At 36.8% G+C, this 18,874-nt stretch overlaps 1 protein-coding gene across 1 annotated transcript in view; it reads right to left on the bottom strand.

Annotated features, from left to right (window-relative positions):
* The window catches only part of mlt (tubulin folding cofactor E like protein mlt), a 121,267-nt gene that overhangs the window by 27,631 nt on the left and 74,762 nt on the right, over positions 1-18,874 (bottom strand). Inside the window, exons 2-4 of the mRNA XM_085949211.1 lie at positions 14,077-14,450; positions 7,643-8,322; positions 7,466-7,565 (exon numbers count right to left, since the gene is read on the bottom strand). Of these exons, the coding sequence (XP_085805337.1) occupies positions 7,466-7,565; positions 7,643-8,322; positions 14,077-14,367 (1,071 nt within the window). The 5' untranslated portion in view covers positions 14,368-14,450. The remainder of the gene's footprint in view (positions 1-7,465; positions 7,566-7,642; positions 8,323-14,076; positions 14,451-18,874) is intronic.

Genomic DNA, 18,874 nt, shown 5'->3' with positions numbered 1-18,874 from the left:
GGAAGCTTGCACTCGCAAGTTCTAACATAGGGCCCCAGGGGCCTTATGTTGTAACTTGCGAGTTGAAGTCACCCGGTCGACATGACGTCATATGACATCATTGTGACGTACTACCGGAGTGATAATAGCATTCGAGAAATTAACGCTACTCAAATACTGGCGTTATTCATTGTCCCCATACACAAATAGGTGTTTCAGCATAATAATATCTATGGTGAGCCGTGTGCTTAGGCGGCTCGCCTCGATGCGTGTATTGAGGTTACGTCACAATTACGCCATGTCGTCGGGTGACTTCATGTCACAAGTTATAACATAAGGCCTCAGTCTTGCCGTGAGCGAGTCACATTGAAATACATTAGCTAGATACTGACTGGAATTTTAGTTACAGTCTCGCCTTTTTTGAGTATAGTCTTGAGTGGAAAAGCCTTAGTAGAATAATGTGGACCTATCCATCTCTGAAGTCGTAGAGTCGGGTAAAAAACTAGTTTTTTCAAATCGTGTATTCATTCATTTCAAAGCAAGGATCGAATTTGTAGGGCGAATGAGTTTCTACAACAACTTTACTATTCCTCATAAAACACGGTACCGTTTACGAGAGATTTTTTTGTTACAAAATGAAATACTTACATATTTAATTATTTAAAGCGACAGTTATCAATTTATCATAAAATGATACTGAATGGGGAATGATAAATTTCTCTCCTCAAATGATAATAATATATAAATCCAATACCTCACGAACCTGGATGCTAATAGGCGAATGTAGTTAATAATTGCAAATAATGTTTAACATAATTTCGTAAGACAATCACGATCCAAATTGCATGACATAAATAATGTAACACACTAAGTATAAGAGCCCAACACCAACAAACACTACGTGCCACATTAAACTTGATCTATTGCGTCTCTGCAACAACCAGTTAAAAACTGGTTACAGGTAACTACCTACTAGCTGTCATATTATACAAAGCTAGGTACACGTTCTAAACTGGCATAGCAAAGTTCAAGATTTAATACGTCACATTATGGGGTCGATGTGGTCTGACCCCACGACGTCTTTAAAATATGTCCAAACGATAAAACCGTAATAAAAAATCATCTATTATAACAAAGATATGTCGTGGAAACCAGAGCGTTGGAGCGGACCCTTTTTTGAGTTGCTCCGTTCCAGCTCCGCTCCGGGACCTAATACTTGCTCCGGCTCCGCTCCGGGTAAAAGTTTTAAAAGTAGTTTTAAAATAATCCTCATTTAATTATTAATTCTATTAAACCTTAGATTATAGAAAAATATTAAACAAAATCCCGACAGCAAATCATCTCTCAGTGCCTCTTCTGTCAAAAAAGTGAGGTTATTTATCACTCGGAAATATTGCCATATTTCAAATAACTCCAGTGTTGCAAAGTGTCAAAATATAAGTAGGTACTATTTTCATTGGATTTTAGAACGAAAATTTAATAATAAAAAAAAACATCCGGAGCAGTGGAGCACTACGAATTTTCGGTGCTCCGGCTCTGCTTCTGCTCCGGGTAAAATCCTATTGCTCCAGTGCTCCGTGCTCCTGCTCCGAGCTCCGCTCTAACGCTCTGGTGGAAACTAAAAATTGTGTGAAGATTATGACGTTATTTCACCAATCGAAAATAAACTAATCGAAGAAAAAATGGTATAATGTCTCTCTGCAATATTCTTTACGTTACAAGCAATAGTTTGTAAGCTGACACTTGTCATTGGTAATTGACGTAATTTTGAAGAAGCTCTTCACGTCGCTTGATGCAGCCAGAGAGTGCTAAACTTCGTACTATTGTGGTACAGATTCAAGGATTCCATCTCCTTGGCTGAACCTACCTAACGCAGCAGCGGTTTGACAAGAGCGGTATACACGCTGCACGGCGGTAAAGCGTCGATGACATTGAGCTACTTTACAATCGGCTAGTTGGCGAGTTAAAAAGCGGGCGAGTCAGCTAGTGCGATTGTGATGATGACACAGAAAACTTTCCACTCGCTCAAAAGCCAACAAGATAGCGAGTTGAAACCGTCATTTTTGGTACTATTTGACAGGACGTATTAGTAGTTCGTTTTTTTACCGGCAGGTTCGCCACTATAGGTCTACTGCGCAGACGCAGATCGGCCCACACGCCAGCAAGTAGCGAGTAAAGTAGCCCAGCTTTAAACTTTTCTCGGTAGATTGTTTACAATCTGCTTGTTAGCTACTTTGATGATGACACTGGGCAAGTTTACAAGGAGATTGTAAAAACGCCGACTTGTAGCTTGTAAAGTAGCTCAATGTCATTGACGCTTAAGCGGTAAAAGTGGCGATGGACCAAAGGAAGTTGCGGGATCTTGTGCTTGCCCAATTATAATGCAGGAGCTAAAGTTATTTAATATAGGTAGGTAATGAAAGTTAAAAAGTAAATTCTTTATAATTCTTCGAAGAGTTATTATTTTTTCGCAACGGTAAGTAAACCATAATTGTTGCGGTAAGCACGACGCTTATTATTAACCCAGCGGTCAAAGGGTTAACGCCGTTCACAGGTCAAAGCACCGCAGGCTGTATTGTTAGGCTTTAGCGGCGCGACCGGATTCGACGATTGCATCGCATTTTGGAAAATGTAAAGAACCATTAAACTTTATTGACTATACGTATAAACATGACCATGTTACTTAAATATTATACATTGTAGAAAAAAATAATTGTAAACAACCTTCTTATTTAAATGGGTAATTATAATAATTTTCATAACATATTTCTCTATACTTTACAACTATGATTAGGAAAGTGTGAACAGTTTACATTCTGATGGGTGCCATAAGTGCCATAAGACACAAGTGGGCACTGGAAGGCAAGGATTTGTAGTGGGCGCAAAATTAGCCCGAAAAGTAAAAGAAATTCAGGGATATTTTTATGGACATACCTTGAGGATGCCATAGTCGTGACCGACCCTTTCTCACATTGCAGCGATCTACGCGTTGCAAAATTAAAATAGGTAGCGTAACTTCGTGCTTTCCTTATGCTCGTATGCTGGAGCGTGATAAGATGATTGATGGAGAGTTTTTTTAGATTTAAAAGCTTATTTAACCAATTCGATGATGGATGAATCATTTTGACAGCAGCTGCTGGACACGAAATTATTAGAATACGTAATAACTACTTAATATTTTTAGTCAAATTGTCAATAGTTTTTTAAAACCCATGTCAAACGAATTATCAAAAGTTTGCGTCGAAATAATGAAGAAATAAAAGTGCCAATTGTATGTTTTCATGTTCACTATATCGTAGTAATATTTAACTATTTCTACAGCTATTTTGTTTATTGAATTATTTAGGCAAATGGCAGCACGTAATTCTGTGCGATTTTTTTTTTCGTTTGATCAAAAACTTTGATATAAGTATAAAATAGACAAACATTATTAAAAAAATATATGTATCGATAATGTATCGAAACCGAAAAGAAAATTTACGTAACTTATATTAAATACATTATAAATGAACTTTTTTTTAAGAATAACGATTGCCCAAGTTCTTACATTCGTGCATATGTGCGTTGGCCCGTGTCCGGAAACCTGTACGCATGCAGTTCGCCGTATCACACTTCACAGTTAAATGTTGTATCGGAAATATATGGCCGTATATTAAGGACCGTCCAACCTCTTTGGGTCGTATAGTCATAAAACATGGTTCTTGTCGGTTTACACTTAACAGGAATTCAGCAGCAAACAAATTTTGAAAATAGCCGATATACTTGATTATTTGTTAGGTTAGGTTAGGTTTTCATTCTTGAATTCATGAATTTTGCCAAAATCAGCTATGAAAATTGAATTAATGTTCATATTGAATCTAATAAAATTGAAGACCGTATAGGACTTATACGGCCATTTCTTTCCGATAAGAAAGCTCACGGTGAAATGTTTTACGTACAATTTACATCTAACCACGTTGGCCCCGTATTTCGAATCATTTCTCGACTATTGGAAAGCCATACTAAATTGTTTGGATTAAGAGGTGCGCATGTTTTTTTATATACCGGTTCTTAACCAATAATAAAACTGTCAGTCTAAAATTAAAGTAGGTACCTAACACAAAAGATAATATATTTATATTTATTATTTGTTTTGAGTTGTCAGACATTTGAAAGGTAGCGGTATAACGTGTAACATGGGCAGACAGAAGGTTAAATAATTACAATATTGTTATACAAATGTCATTTATTATTTTGTCAGATGAATAGAATGATAAAGCTTCGATCAAAGACAGCAATTCATTGTTCGTCTGAAACAGCTGTTGAAATATTTTGTTACTGATATTTCATTGTTTATATTGTTTATTCCGCTGATAATTTGTTAATAATATGAAACTCCATAGTTTCTATATGTACATATATGTAAAAAAATACAAAGTATGTTTATTTGTTTGTTCCTTCCAATTTTGAATATTTACTACAGACTGCATAGGAATTCGATTTTAATTTGGTATTCTTTTGTTTGACTTTTACTGCTGTCAGAATTATTTTCATTTTGACTATTAAAATATTCAATAAAAACTGCAACATTCTTAAATCCTGTGTAGTATTCATTAAATAAAAAAAAATGCGCAAGTAACACTTCAATAAAACTAATACTTGGAGAGGTCCGTTGATTCAAAATTACAAAAGATCGTCGACAATATTAGCACATCAGATGCATAGTTAATTGTTGAGAATTTTCGGGATGAATATTATTGCACGCCCGGAATGCGATGTATGTGAGTCCAGGACATGGTCCCCACAAAGAGGAGGCTGACAGGGCTCTAGCCTGGGGGTCCGGGCTCAGGAAGGGCCCGGCGTGGGGAGTCGACCAGATAAGTGATATAAACACACATCACAGATTCTCTGTGGCGCTATATTTCTTCAATAATGATATTATTTTAAATTATGCAGTTTTACGATACAATTTTTAATTTTGGATCGAAATTCGACAACTCCATGATTCAAATGGACGTATTGAAATATACAAAAAAAAAAACACACACCATTTGGAACACGGTACTGTAGAGCACCCAATGACATTATTAATGGACGACGCACTCAATACAGTAGCTAGCAAGTAAATTCGCACATTCGCATGTATAGGTAGACGTCACGAAATTTCCATTATGCGATATCACGCAACGGGAATTTATAGCAATATGACCTTTATTGTAATGGCGTTAGAGCAGTGTTTCTAATGTCAATGTTCATTTGAGCTAACCCGTTCGAACCGAACCATTCGGCAGACCCAACAAAAAGCATCAGGAATTTATAGCAATATCACCTTTATTGTAATGGCGTTAGAACAGATTATGCCATTCGGCAGACCCGACAATAAAGTGAGTGTCATTTTCTTTTCCAGATGATTCGTCCATATTAATGTCATTGAGAGCACCACACTGCCTTTATCTTTAGCGATAGGTAGGGGCGCCCGCCAAAAATCCTAGCCTGGGGGCCCGCTTCAGAATGTGGGGCCATGGTCCAGGACCAACTACAATTGTTTATCGAGATTTTTTCTCCTTTAAAATACATGTTTCCGAGGTATTTCAAATTATGTTACAATTGAATTACAATTGAGTAAGTAAGGAGCAAAAGGGTTCTCTAAATTTTCGACATGCACAACAGTCACTCTTTGAGATATTCAAATTAAACCAAATAACTTTAATATTTTTAATTTAAAAGATGGTGAAAGTCGCTCAGGACACTATTAACATGATATAATACAATAAAACGTACAATGTATCTAAAAACCCATCACAACCGTGTCATTATTGTTATGTAGGTATCTCAATGTGTAAGTGATAAGCCCTTTTATTTTTGACCTAATCAATTTAAAGAATCAAAATTAGCACTGAATTCAGCATATTATTTTGGTGAATCTAATCGGTTTAATAGTAGGCATTTATTATATTATTGTATAAACCGGTAAAAAGCCCATAAAATGTACGTACAGTTATCCAACGAATCGAAATGATAGGCGACGTAAAGAAACATTTCGCAACATAAACCTAGGCGAGCAGAATGTATTATTCCCGGAAGCCGCGAGCCCAGAAGCCCTTGACCTAGTATCGGGGATTCGGTCCCGGGCCCTAAAAGCCAAGGGCCGTTCGTTGAGAGAGGTCACGACATATTTAAGGACGAACCAACCATAAAAATAATAATGTAAGCTAAAGGGATTCGACTTAACAACGAAAATGTTATCCACTTATTTGAACGATTGCCCTATTAAAACATGTTTGATTGTGTAGGTTATAACAATAATATTATGTAGAACATGCTAAATTATTGAGGTATTTTATCGGCGTTTATAATAAATTTGGTTATACGCCATTCACCATCTCCACCGCACACATCTTTAGAGAGGGGTGGAAGACATTTTCACGACGCCCTAAAAGTGTATGTTCTCTGAGATGCAAATTCAAAAATTTAATCAGAATCGAACGTGTGAGATTTTTTTCTGTTTCAATTTATGCACGGTATTTTTTTTTTCAAAATTACAAAGAAAATAAAACAATGATTTCGAAATAAGGGATACATGACTCCATGCATTAGTTATATAGGGAAATAACTCAAAATACCTTATTCTAAGTCTAAGATTTTGAAGGCGTTTGAAAATTATGCACAAATTCTCATTTTATTGTATCGATACCCCCAGTTCAATAGGGGAACAACTCATAAAACCTTGTTCCAAGATAATGGCGTTTGATTTTTTTGCAGTAATTCTCATTTTAATTTTAAAGCCTTGATTTCGTTGAAATTGTATGATTTTTTATATTTAATTTAGTGGAATTCATCAATACACAATGAAATTGTACATTTTAATAAGGAATTAACCAATAAATTTGATTATATAACGGAATTACTAATTAATCTCAGAAAGGGTTATTCGATTTTATGACACATTGAAGACATTTTTGACTATTTTTTTTGCTGAATTATAAAAAGGAGACTTTTCTGCATCGAATGGCATTGTTAACTCAAAACCTTTAAACCGTTAAAGCCTTGATTTTTGAAGTACGTAAATGTATTTATTTTTTATTTGGTTCAAAATAACTTCATTGGTAAGTTCACAATGGAATTCAACTCAGACATTCCCGTTTATAATTAAATTAATGATTAATCACAGAAAGGGTTGTTCGATTTTATGACCCGTTGAATTTTTTTGAGTTGAAAATTGAGTTGTCTTCCTATAGGACTAGTCACTAGGATATCGATGTGTTTTTTGAAAGAAAAATAAGCCTAGATTTTTGTTTCGGAAGAAAACAGCTAGGTATAGAAGAATTAATACAATCTGTTATAGTGATCGAGCAACGGTATATTCAATTTAGATTCGAAAGCCTGAAACAAATATTATGACAAAATCAAATCAACTCCTGATGTAATTTTATTATCGATGATCCATAACACATCTACATAGTTAAAAAATGAGACAATGTTTTCAAATTGAAGAAAAAAAACTGACCTGAACTCGAAGGCTGGTGAGGGTTGGAAATCTCCCTAGTCTGTCCACTTCGTCCCACGTGGCCAGTTCGGTGTTGTTCAGGTTCAAGAATCGAAGGTTCCTGCGGAGAAAATAAACAAATGTGACAAGACGCCAAACAAAAAAGTAATAGCATGAGATGAATAGACAGTTGCCAACCTGAAACCGTTATGTGGAGATTCCACTGGCGTGGCAGATTCGCATTCACTCTCTGACCTGCCGAACTCCGAGCCGCTGGCGCTGCTTCCGTCCACGTCGAGACTGTTCAGCGGACACTCATTCAGCACGAGAGACTCTAAATTTGGAAAGGCGTAGCCTAATTTGCATATTTCTCGCCAGCTGCTCACGGGATTTCCGCTAAAGTGCAGTTTCCTCACTTGGGGGTAAGTCTTATTAAATACATCTCTCCCTTTCACAGCATTTTCGTTTCCGAGTCTGCTTTGATCACTAGCACCAACAGACCCATTGACTCTATCGCAATTAAGATTCTCTTTATCTTCATCGTCTTCTGTACCGTTCCTGTTATCATCAACAACCATGGCATCATTAGCGTTACTTCCTCCATTAATGTGCTTATCTCCTTCGAAATCTTGTATTAAATTGACGTGGTCGTATTCGTTCAGGCTCAGATGCAACTCTTCGAGAGCAGGGAGGAGTTTTAACAGAGCTTGAACGCTGGCCCAGTCGACTCTCGTCGAGTTGAGAACGAGGTTGCGGAGATGCGACCAGCAGGCGTTGTGCGAAGCGCGTTTGTTGAGGGCATCCAGCTGATCGGAGAGACGGTTGAAGCTCAAATTGACAAATTTAACTTGAGGCATGTGCTGGAGAATTCCAAACACCTGCAAAAAAAGAAAATTGGGTTTTGGCAATATGTAATTGAGAAATACTTATTAAGTGACACTATTTACAAGGTAAAAAACATATATAGCCAGAGCCTATAAAATGGATCTCCACAAAGTTGAAGTTATCTTAACAGGCGTTTTTTAAATAAATTTGCTAGCTATTCGACCACCAACCCACCCAAATCGAAGAAAAAACAAGTCAGGTGCGGGATTCCAACCTGCGACTGATGGATTTAGAGGCAGACGATCTGTCACTACTACACCACCGCTACATAATAGTACATCTAAATGTTAAATAGTTACTGAATACTGACGCGGAATAAAGTTGATTGTTGTATAATGTTCAACGGTTGCAATGTTCAACGATTCGGACCAGAGTGAACACAAATTACATTATTTATCAGTCGGTGGCGTGTTTCAATTATATACTAATTTAAAATCTCGCGTACCGCAAATTAAATATACATAAAAATAAATAATATAAATATGAAGAGTAGCTTTTCGCGCTGCAGCGGTCAGCACAAGACAACTTAAACTGATCTGCTTACACACGAATTGAATAAATTAGGGAGCATTGCACGTATAACGGTGTTTCGATGAAATGAAACACATCCTTCATAAATAGCAACCGAACTTCACAAATAATAGGGGAAAATTAATACGGCAGAATAATGTAAATCAAGAATAAGTAAAAAATCTCCATAAAATAAATAACAGAGTTGACACGATGACAGTTGCTGTCTGTTTGGTTCTGGATAAATTATCTGCTGATGGTTTTTAAGTATTTGTTTTATAAAATTGAAGAAGCACTAACTTTAAGCGGAAAACATCCTCGAGATGAAAATTCTGAAATTCACACATCAGGGGGTCATCGTATGCAGTCATTAATCCCACATCTGACATCCAATTCATCACCAGTCATCAGTCCCACAAATTAATTGATATTTTATTTATACACATCATTGTGAAACAGAAGTCAACGGAAATAACAAGCAGTATTATAATAAATGTCGAACTTGGTTATTACGAGGAAGATAGGACCTACTGAATTTCCTCGTTATAAGCGTTACTCGTTATATCAGAGAATAGGTATTTTTAAATGAGTGGTAACATAACACAAAAAGTCGAAAATAAAAAAATCTGAAAACCATCGTAAAAATCCCCGAAACAAGCATGGCATTCATAAACTACAAAATAAGTTGTTTATTGTACCTACTGACTTCACAAACCTTGGATTTTTTACTTATTTCAACCATATGCTTGGATACTTTTCCAATATTGTCGACAAAAACACCAATTAGGTAGGTACCTAGACACTTAACTCGTGTCATAAACGTAATGCGATCTCGGCGGCATCCTGTCCTGTCGGATTTTATTGCTTAGGGTCGATATGTTTTTAAACGATCGACACATTGACAGTTTTAAGAAAAACTTTTCTCGGTATATCCGATAAGTTGCTCGTTAGAACAGTGAATAAATGTATGGAGAAAATCATAAACTAAAATGTAAACGAATGTTTCCTCTTTACATCCGAGATCTCGCTTTATCCGTGATCGTAATAACCGAGTTCGACTTTCAAACCTGAATAAAACAAGAATCACTGGGATCAGATGGTTGCCTATCTGTTGTCTATGTTGCTTACGTTCATTCTTCATCACTGGAAGCAGTCAATCCATGAACCCACAACGCCATTTTGTGACAATAAACCACAGTCTATAGCTGGTATTATACGCCAGTTTGTAGTTCAGAATTGAAGCAAGGCATGCAAAGCTTCAATTTAAAAAATACTAATGCTATCTCACCCATGTTGGCCTAGTTTGTAGAGAGTTCGGCCGATTATATAAAAATACGAAGCCCGCAGCTGGTGAAAACTTCATTTTGTTTTTAAATATCTATTAGTTCTAGTGCATGGGTGGCCAACCCGCGGCCCACTGGGTGTCAACTTATGGCCCGTGGAGCAGTGAGAAAATTTCACAAATTGAGATTCGATATTGGCTCAAGATTTTAAAAAGCACTGTGTGCTTCTTGCTGCATTTGTAACGCTATTCTCAGTAGACGTGAATTTATTACCGGGAAATTTACAAATGGTGAACAACATAGTGAAATGTGTTGCGATGAACAATTAAAGGGGAAACTCCATCAGGTTGGTTTGGAAGAGTTTTACAAAACATATTTGGACAAGGAGAAATATCCTGCATTTTACAAACATGCTCTAATGCAATGCTTTTTAGTCGGATGAAGCATATTATTATCAAATCCCGAGTGAGAACACGAATCACTGATGTGTATTTGGAAAACTGTATGCGTGTAGGAACAACCTCACTCGATATCGATATTGATGCACTTAGTTCTGCCAAAGTAAAACAAAATCTGTTAACACAAACCTCTACCCTGTGGAGGCCCATATGTTCCTATTAGGATCGGACATGGTCGAAAAAGTTCTGCCACACAAAATCAAACTATTCACTAAAATTTATTATTTTTATATTATTTTGTTCAAATTGTATTTAAAAAAAAGTCTAATCTAATAAATATGTTTGATTCTCATTTTTGTTTTATTTTATTATGATATATAATATATATTTCGTTTTTGTTTTGTATAATAAAAAAAAATAGGTCATGCGGCCCGGGAGGAAATCTCATTTTTAGAATCTGGCCCGGCTGCTGAAAAGGTTGGCCGCCCATGATCTAGTGTAAGGACTCAATGGGCTAGGGCAGTTTAAGTTTTAAAAAGTATGTTACCTAATATAACATTCACTATGTGAAAATGCCTTTACCTATGATTAATTATTTTAATTAATTTCTATCTTTGTTTAGGTAAGTGAGGCTGACCAGAGCCAAAAATCTTCTATTCCAGCCAGAGTTTAACTAAGCATGCTTGAATCAGTCCCAATTTATCAACGTTACATATGTAATTTTTTGACATTAAAAAAATATATTATGTAACCTAATACACCCATCCACATACACACAGTTTAAAATAATATGCGCGGAAAACTTTATTGTTAGCTACGCTGCATGGTTGTCGCTTTCAGCTGAGGCTGCAGCCATTTTCATGATCTTGTCAAATGAACAACAACACGACAATACTAGAAGGCCGTGAGAATAACATGTTTTTCGTCCAAGTCGTTGTTTTTTTTTCTCTCTTCCCACTACAATATTCCATGAGATCCAATAACAATAGTGTAGTTTGTAGTAGTAGTGAAACAGTAGGTACCTAGCAGTTGCAATGAAACAATCACAGTAACATCCAAGCTATGATCAAATACAATGTTGTCTGTAATTTACGAATGCACTCCAATTTTTTTCCCTTCGTTTAGCAGATTACATGTTTTTAATTAACTATTTATTATTATTATTAATTATTAATTATCATGCCGTGGATCTCAGGTTCGAATCCTGGGTCTGGCAAGTACACATATTGTTTTTCAATTTGTGTGTGAGTCAGGGCATGGACCTAATAGGTTGAGCAAGTGGCTGACATCCATTTCTCGTAAAAAACAAAATCTGTAAATACAAACCTCTACTCTGTGGAGGCCCATATGATCCTATAAGGATCGGACATGGTCGAAAAAAAATTTTTTTTTATTCAACGACTAATTCACAAGATTTAAGAATGTAATATTCTAATTATTGAACCTAAATAAAAAAAATAGTTAGTTAAACATGCAAGTTCAAGTAACTTGCAACAAAAATCTTGGAGTGATCCGTGACGTCGGTTAGTAATTAATGTAATAGGTACCTACTTTGATTTAAAATACAAAAGCCGATCGACAATAGTAACTCAATTCGGAAAGCACTTCAGTTGGTATTAAAAGCCATTAGTTAAAATGTGTCACAATTAAGTATGACTCCTTTACCATAGTCGTTCTATGTGCGTGGGCGCGATACCAGAGAGATGCAGGTTCGATTCCTGCGGGGTGTCTTAGTTTTTTCAAAAAGATTTTTTCTATTGGTTATAACACTTATAGCATCTTTTCTCAGAAGTGTTTTCAAAATTGTGATAACATGTTGTTTGTGCGCGAGATCGGAATCAGAGAAGTTCAAATTATGTTGAGGTTGCGTTGATTCTCTACGGGCCACCTAAGATTTCACGATATTAGTATCAATAAGAATAATTTGCGAAGTCAGTTTGTACATTCAAATGAAAATACCAAATGCCTTCACTTCACTCGGTGTAGGCACCCCGTTTAGTTAGTGTTTGAGGCAACATTCCCTTTATCGAGGCCAAATAATAAAAACCAATGTTCACACTAATGACTATTTTATAACTATGTTTTATGCAAGTACTTAACAAAACCAGCCACCATAGCAGCCTTCGCGAAGGTACTGCTAATGTCAAGTTTAAAAATACAATCTAAAATAATAAGAATAAAAAACAAATAGGTAATAAGCCATGTCGATTTAGTGAAAAATCATGTCAACTAATAATAAATAAGAATAAATGCTGAAGAATTTAGAACAGAACTGAACGTCCATTACCAGTAAGTTATTCTTTGAAACATAATATATGAAATCTTATTTAGGTATGGTCCCAATATTGAAGCTCGATTTGATATCAATAAACAAAGATTTCAAGTTATACACATTTATATTATTATTAAATAAATAAATATTAAATAAATATAAAAATATTAAAACTATGTATTAGTCAAAAATCTCTTAGACAAAACATAGAAAACTTAATAAACTAAATTTTAATAATAATTATAACCATAAAATGTATGTGATAATAAGATGGGATCGTTTGACAAATTGTTAGTTTATCTTTGACTTAAAATAAAAAATATTTTCCTTTTTAATGTTTTCAGATAAGTACATATTAATTAATACAGTTTAAATTGTAAATTATCAAAAAAATGTCACGAATTGCAAGCTTCGTATTTTCCGCTCGGTGCCTCTGGTAGGTAGAGGTATCGCCTTAAGTCTCTTATCATCGAAAAAAATTAAGCTAATCATTGCTACTTACATAACCTATCAATAAATGAATGTGCAACGTACTGTAATGAAAAAAAGTGACGACACTAAATAAAGTATCTGCAGTCAATTTCATTTTCAGTCTGAAATAGGTTTAAACTTTTAAACCTAGGCAAACACTCGACACTTGCTATAGTAGGCCTTGTCTAGATGGCGCATAATGACTCACGCAAATTTCAGGTGCACGTGTTTCATTGAGTTGTCGACGTCTCGCGCGTCAAGCGCGTGCGATCGCCAGACTTTCGAGTACGCGCGTGTTGCGCTTCGAGTAGCATGTGATGTCGACCGCCTCGCCGCTCGAGGCGACGTTGTTTATGCACATTCAAAAATAAATTACGTCACCTAACTTGTTCAGCACATTTTTGGTACTCGCGCGTAAAGCGCGGCGAGACACGCGCTATCTGGAGAAGGCTTTATAGTTACTACTATATTTTATTATTTCTTTTCATATATCTTAAGCGAAAAATGGCTACGCAACTCTTTTAAACTGTCAAATACATAACCACTTTTAAGAGCGAGTACCCCCTGTAATCAAATTGCGGTTGCACGAAACTACTCTGAAATAAAAGTAATATTCGCATTCCTGTCTTTATTTGCCGCCATTGAAAGCGCAGGACTTCCCTGCAGGGGAGTGGGACATAACTAAATTGAACTAACCTTTTAAATTCAACCCTTATGTCATGGTTTTTATTCTGAAAAAAATGAGACGAGTAACTAGAAGTTCTATTCATATAAGATGTTACTAAAATGCGAAAAACATGAGACAATATTTACCTCTTCCCATTTGGTTAACTTATTCTTGGCGAGGTCCAACTCCTCGACGCCGGCGCACTTGTCATCCAGCTGATGGGCGTCCCCAGCCGTCTCGATGTCGCAATCGTTTAGCACGAGCAACGTAGGGACGCTGAGCCTAGGCGGCCGTTTCGGTACGAAGATGGCGACGGGCAGGTCGGCGACGGCGCTCTTGGCCGGCGATGAGGAGCAGCAGCCCGCGCAGTCAACGCCCCCATTGGCCGGCGACTGCCAGCCGTACTTCTTGTCCAGCGCCTCTAGGAGGGAGGGCATCGCGTCCCCTGGACACGCTTGGCGCGCCGAGGGTTTCCGTGGTGCTGGCGGATGGGGTTGTGCGTGGGATACGTGATTTTAGTCTGCAATCAAAGAAACAACTCATTTAGCACAATGCACCACAATATGTATATCTAACAAAAGTTTGAAACAATGAAAACGACCGTTATTCCAATTGGGAGAATATAATAAGTGCCCACCACCACCCGTCATATATGCACAGCCGTGGATATGCACGGCACGCTTTAAACGTGTCTGAAAGAAGTGATTTTAAGTGCTCATTCCGTACCAAGACGGAGCCGCACGGGACTGATGCTGCAACCATGCACCGTAGTGCTTAAAGAAGAAAGTTAAGAAAGAAAATGTTTGTTTTTGGACTGGCTCTGCTGTCCGCTGACGTTAAGCGCTTTGTGTACCCGCATACTGAGTGTCACGAATTGAAATGGATGAGTCTACAGAAGAGTCGGGACTATCCCGCTCCCCATACGACGCTGCAAATTTCTCGAATGCCGCAAAGTTGGCCTCGGTTGCTATCAGATCTCCATGACCAATTGGACCCGTGTGAGGACGGACCCTGGCAAATAGCTCCGCTCGTTCGAGTTCCATAAGCGGGCAATCTCAGAGGATGTGTTCAACATCTTGGTGGTCATGCCCGCAGGTACAACCCGGCCCATCTACTATCAAGCCAAACTCGTGGAGTCTGGCGGCGAAGTTGCCATGGCCGGTGAGGAACTGGCTAATCCAGTGCGAAGGTTGGAGTCTTCTAGTTTGGTGCCTGCAGAATGTTACTAATAGAACACGTTAAAGTGCCCACCACCACCCGTCCAATCCAATTAGGAGAATATCGAAATAGCGAATGGTGACCCTAAATTTAGGTACCCACATCTTAGTCGGTGACAAATTAATATTAGTATGTAGTAATGCCACGCACCCGCGATCACCACATGTGAGTGCAGTAAGCCGCAGACCAGGTGTGTATTAATGGGAAGATGCAGCAGGCAACTGGGCATGGTAAAGTAATAGGTACGAGCGACAGTCAGTTGCATCAAGTAGCTGTGGGGATTTTGAATGCCGTAGTTAGTTGCAACCGGCTTGTGCGGATGTCCTATACCAGGGGTCGGCAAACCGCGGCTCGCGAACCACATGCGGCTCTTTGGGTATTGGCGTGCGGCTCTTTGCCAAATTCCCAATTCACATTTTTTACAAAAAGGATTGTTGTCATCTTAAATCCGCCCATTGCAAAAGTCGACAAATTAAAATTTTCTCCATTTCATATTGACACGAGAACTTTTGAAAAGGATTTTTTTTTGTATTTAACAAGCAAAGCGTTATGTAGCTTCAAATTTGTAGGTCTTACCACCAAAATTGAGGATTTGGAGAGAGAAAAATGCAATTTAATTTCACAACACAGCGGAGTGCTCTAAAAGATTTACATAATAAGGTAGATACTAGGATTTTTAATACATGGTATAGCTTTCCGAACTCATATTCGAGTCTACATGATATGTATGTGAACAATCATTTTAAAACATGAACAATATAAATATCATTTAAAGAAGCCAAATAACCGATGAGAAATTGAAGTCACGCCTAAAATTGAAAACTACAAGTTACATACCAAACATACAGACACTCTCCAAAGAAATGCAAGGAAGGTCATTGTTCACATTAGATTTAAGGAATGCGTGAAAATTGTATGTAACTCATTTTCTCTAAAAATTATATTTATAATTTCAACAATAAAAAAACTTATATTTGCGTTAGTTTTATTCGCAAAACCTTCTTCACTTGATATATAAACAATAACATTCACTCAAATAAATCATATTTATAAAAATACATCTACATATGGCTCTCGAAAAAAAAATGAACTGTTGTGATACTCATATTTGGCTCTTTTGGTCCAAGAGTTTGCCGACCCCTGTCCTATACAGACAGTCGGTAAAGAAAAATGCAATGCATAACACGTGGTTATCACCAGTGGCTGTGAGTGCTGTGACTATTGGTAATGTTATAGTGAGTCGAATACAGATTGGAGTTATTTAAACAATATCATTTGGGTTGATCTTAGGTCGTGAATGCTTACGATGTCCTCACTTCTCTCCTCAGATATTATGTTAAGGTAAATCTATTTCATTGCATATTACGTACCTACTATTCGCATACGATTATCAGAATTCAAAAGAATTAAGTGATTTTCTTTGCGGTTTCTAAATGTCTATCTAACCAATGCACTGCAACAAATAACACTAATCATAAAAAGAGAAAGGTTTCTATTGGAGGTAGTGCAATTTTCTAACTAAAGCAAATGTTCAGAACTTGTCCGTTAAAATGTCGGCAAATTACTTTTCTCGGAAGTTGTTGTTTTTAAGCCGCACTTTGTAATTTATTGCTTCATTAAATTACTATAATCGATTGATCTATTCGGTTCTTATAAAACGCCATGAGATACTCGGATGGGTTTTACAGTTTATTTGGAGCATTTTCATTTTTCAAAAGTTAATGCAATTAAAATGGATAGCAACCAAAGAGATTGGACGGCTCTCTGACAGCAAAATATTATGCAAAGTAAAAAAGTAGTAAATTCAAATAAATTCAGTGAACATTCAGTAAGACTCAATAAATATTTTTGTGGGTTTACAATTATTCTTCTTCTACAGCACCTCGCCACTCTGTGTGACTGGCTTTTATACCATAAATCATCAGCGGCACGCTAACCCATAAGAAAACCCATAGCATTCTTGATTGCGTACGTTCATCTTCGTAATGCTGGCGTCCTAAAGAATTTAAATTTATATGCGCCTGTCAATTACCTACGTGGTCGCAGCCATTACTTATTCTGGGTCAGAACTGTTTCCTAAAGTCAAGCCTATCAGGCACCATTAGCGAGGGATGCAAGACTAGTAAATGCGCTCCCTAAAGAGATGGACATTTTCAGTGGATATACTTTGCATTTTGTTTCTGAAACTTTATTTTATTGTAAAAAATTGTTTATTTTTGCATTATTATTCCTCTCTCTTTTGAGAGTAAAATTGGTTATAATGTTCTCATGTTGTGAACGTCCTGAATCTTGATTTGTTATGTCCAAAATGTTTCGTTTTCTTAAATGAATATATAAATCTATTCTAGAATCTTGAAGAAGCATTTTCTCGTCATCTCCACTCCATCCCGCTACTGGTTATGTAATCAAAAGATTTGAGAGTTCGGAGAGATTCGAATCTGCAGTTCCCATCCATGAGACTCCCAGCATCTCCTTTCAGCACCACATTTCAAATGGGTTTAGTTTACATCTTTCTCTTTTCTTTAAAGTCTCAGACGTATAAATATAATATACAATTTGGGAAAACACGATATTAATTCTTATTACATGAATTAGTGTTTTATCTATTCTAAATTGATTTTGATATTGGTTATTTTCTGCTGATGTCAGATTCGAAACCAACTTTATCAAATATGCTGGACTCTACTTCACACATAATTATTATCTTTAATACATTACTCGGAGAACCTATGTATAACGATATATTTCCTTTTTGCTAACAAATACCTACTATCTGCGTGGCTCGTAAACGGATCGATAACATAGATAAAGCAATGGTGATTTTTTCAACTTAAGTACCACATCAAGCCGTCTATTGATTTTGCAATTTGCAATGGTCGTGCAATATAATAAAAAGGTCAATCTCTCATTGTCAACTCCATTAACAAATTATCGATCAAAAATATTCGAAGTTTACTTTTAATGTCGCAAGAATTATCTATGGCGAATTTCCCAGTTCCGCGAGCCGCACAAATCATGACGGCAAATTCAAACAGAATCTGTCAAATTCGTTGTTCTTGCAGTTTGCCAACTGAAAAAATGTCAGTCATCATTATTTCCCTTTCCTGCCCGCAGTGGAGAGCAATGCCCATGGAGCGTGATACGTCGTCACGAAACGAAATGTTACCAATATGACAAAAACAAAAATGATTGTTTTTCGATTAAAAATTTAGTCAGTTGTTTCCTCCAACATATCAACATGTATTTTTACATATTCACAAAAAACTAGTTGACATCATATTAGGATTATATAGGGCAGGGTTGGCGAACCTTTTTACGTAGGCACGCGTGCCAAAATTCCGTAAATATTATCTTTTAACTATCTGACATGCCGAGCAGTTTTTTATAAGGAAAAAAAATAGTTATAAGAATTATATAAAGAGGTTCAATAATAATAAATATAATATGTAATTGAATTCATGAGTATAACTGTATTATTTGACACTTCACAAATTGCTCTGATCAGGTGATCGGACGAGAACCGGTGCTTTCAACATGGTATGGCCGCTGATCAGGGTATTCTCCCGCTAAATCGGTCAAAATCAGAGGTTCGCGGCGCGGCTTCCCCCGCCGCCTGTCTAGGTCAGTGCGCTAATATTATGTATGACGAATAAAACCTAAGAACCGAACTATGCAATTTAAATCAAATGTAATATCTACTCATTCTTGAAGGGTTACTGAGACCTG

This window comes from Rhyacophila brunnea, unplaced genomic scaffold (assembly GCF_057557595.1).
Source record: "Rhyacophila brunnea isolate RB1 unplaced genomic scaffold, BYU_Rbru_1.0 scaffold_21, whole genome shotgun sequence".
Lineage (NCBI taxonomy): Eukaryota > Metazoa > Arthropoda > Insecta > Trichoptera > Rhyacophilidae > Rhyacophila > Rhyacophila brunnea.
The sequence above is the reverse complement of the archived record's forward strand: the minus strand, read 5'-3'. Positions and strand labels throughout refer to the sequence as shown.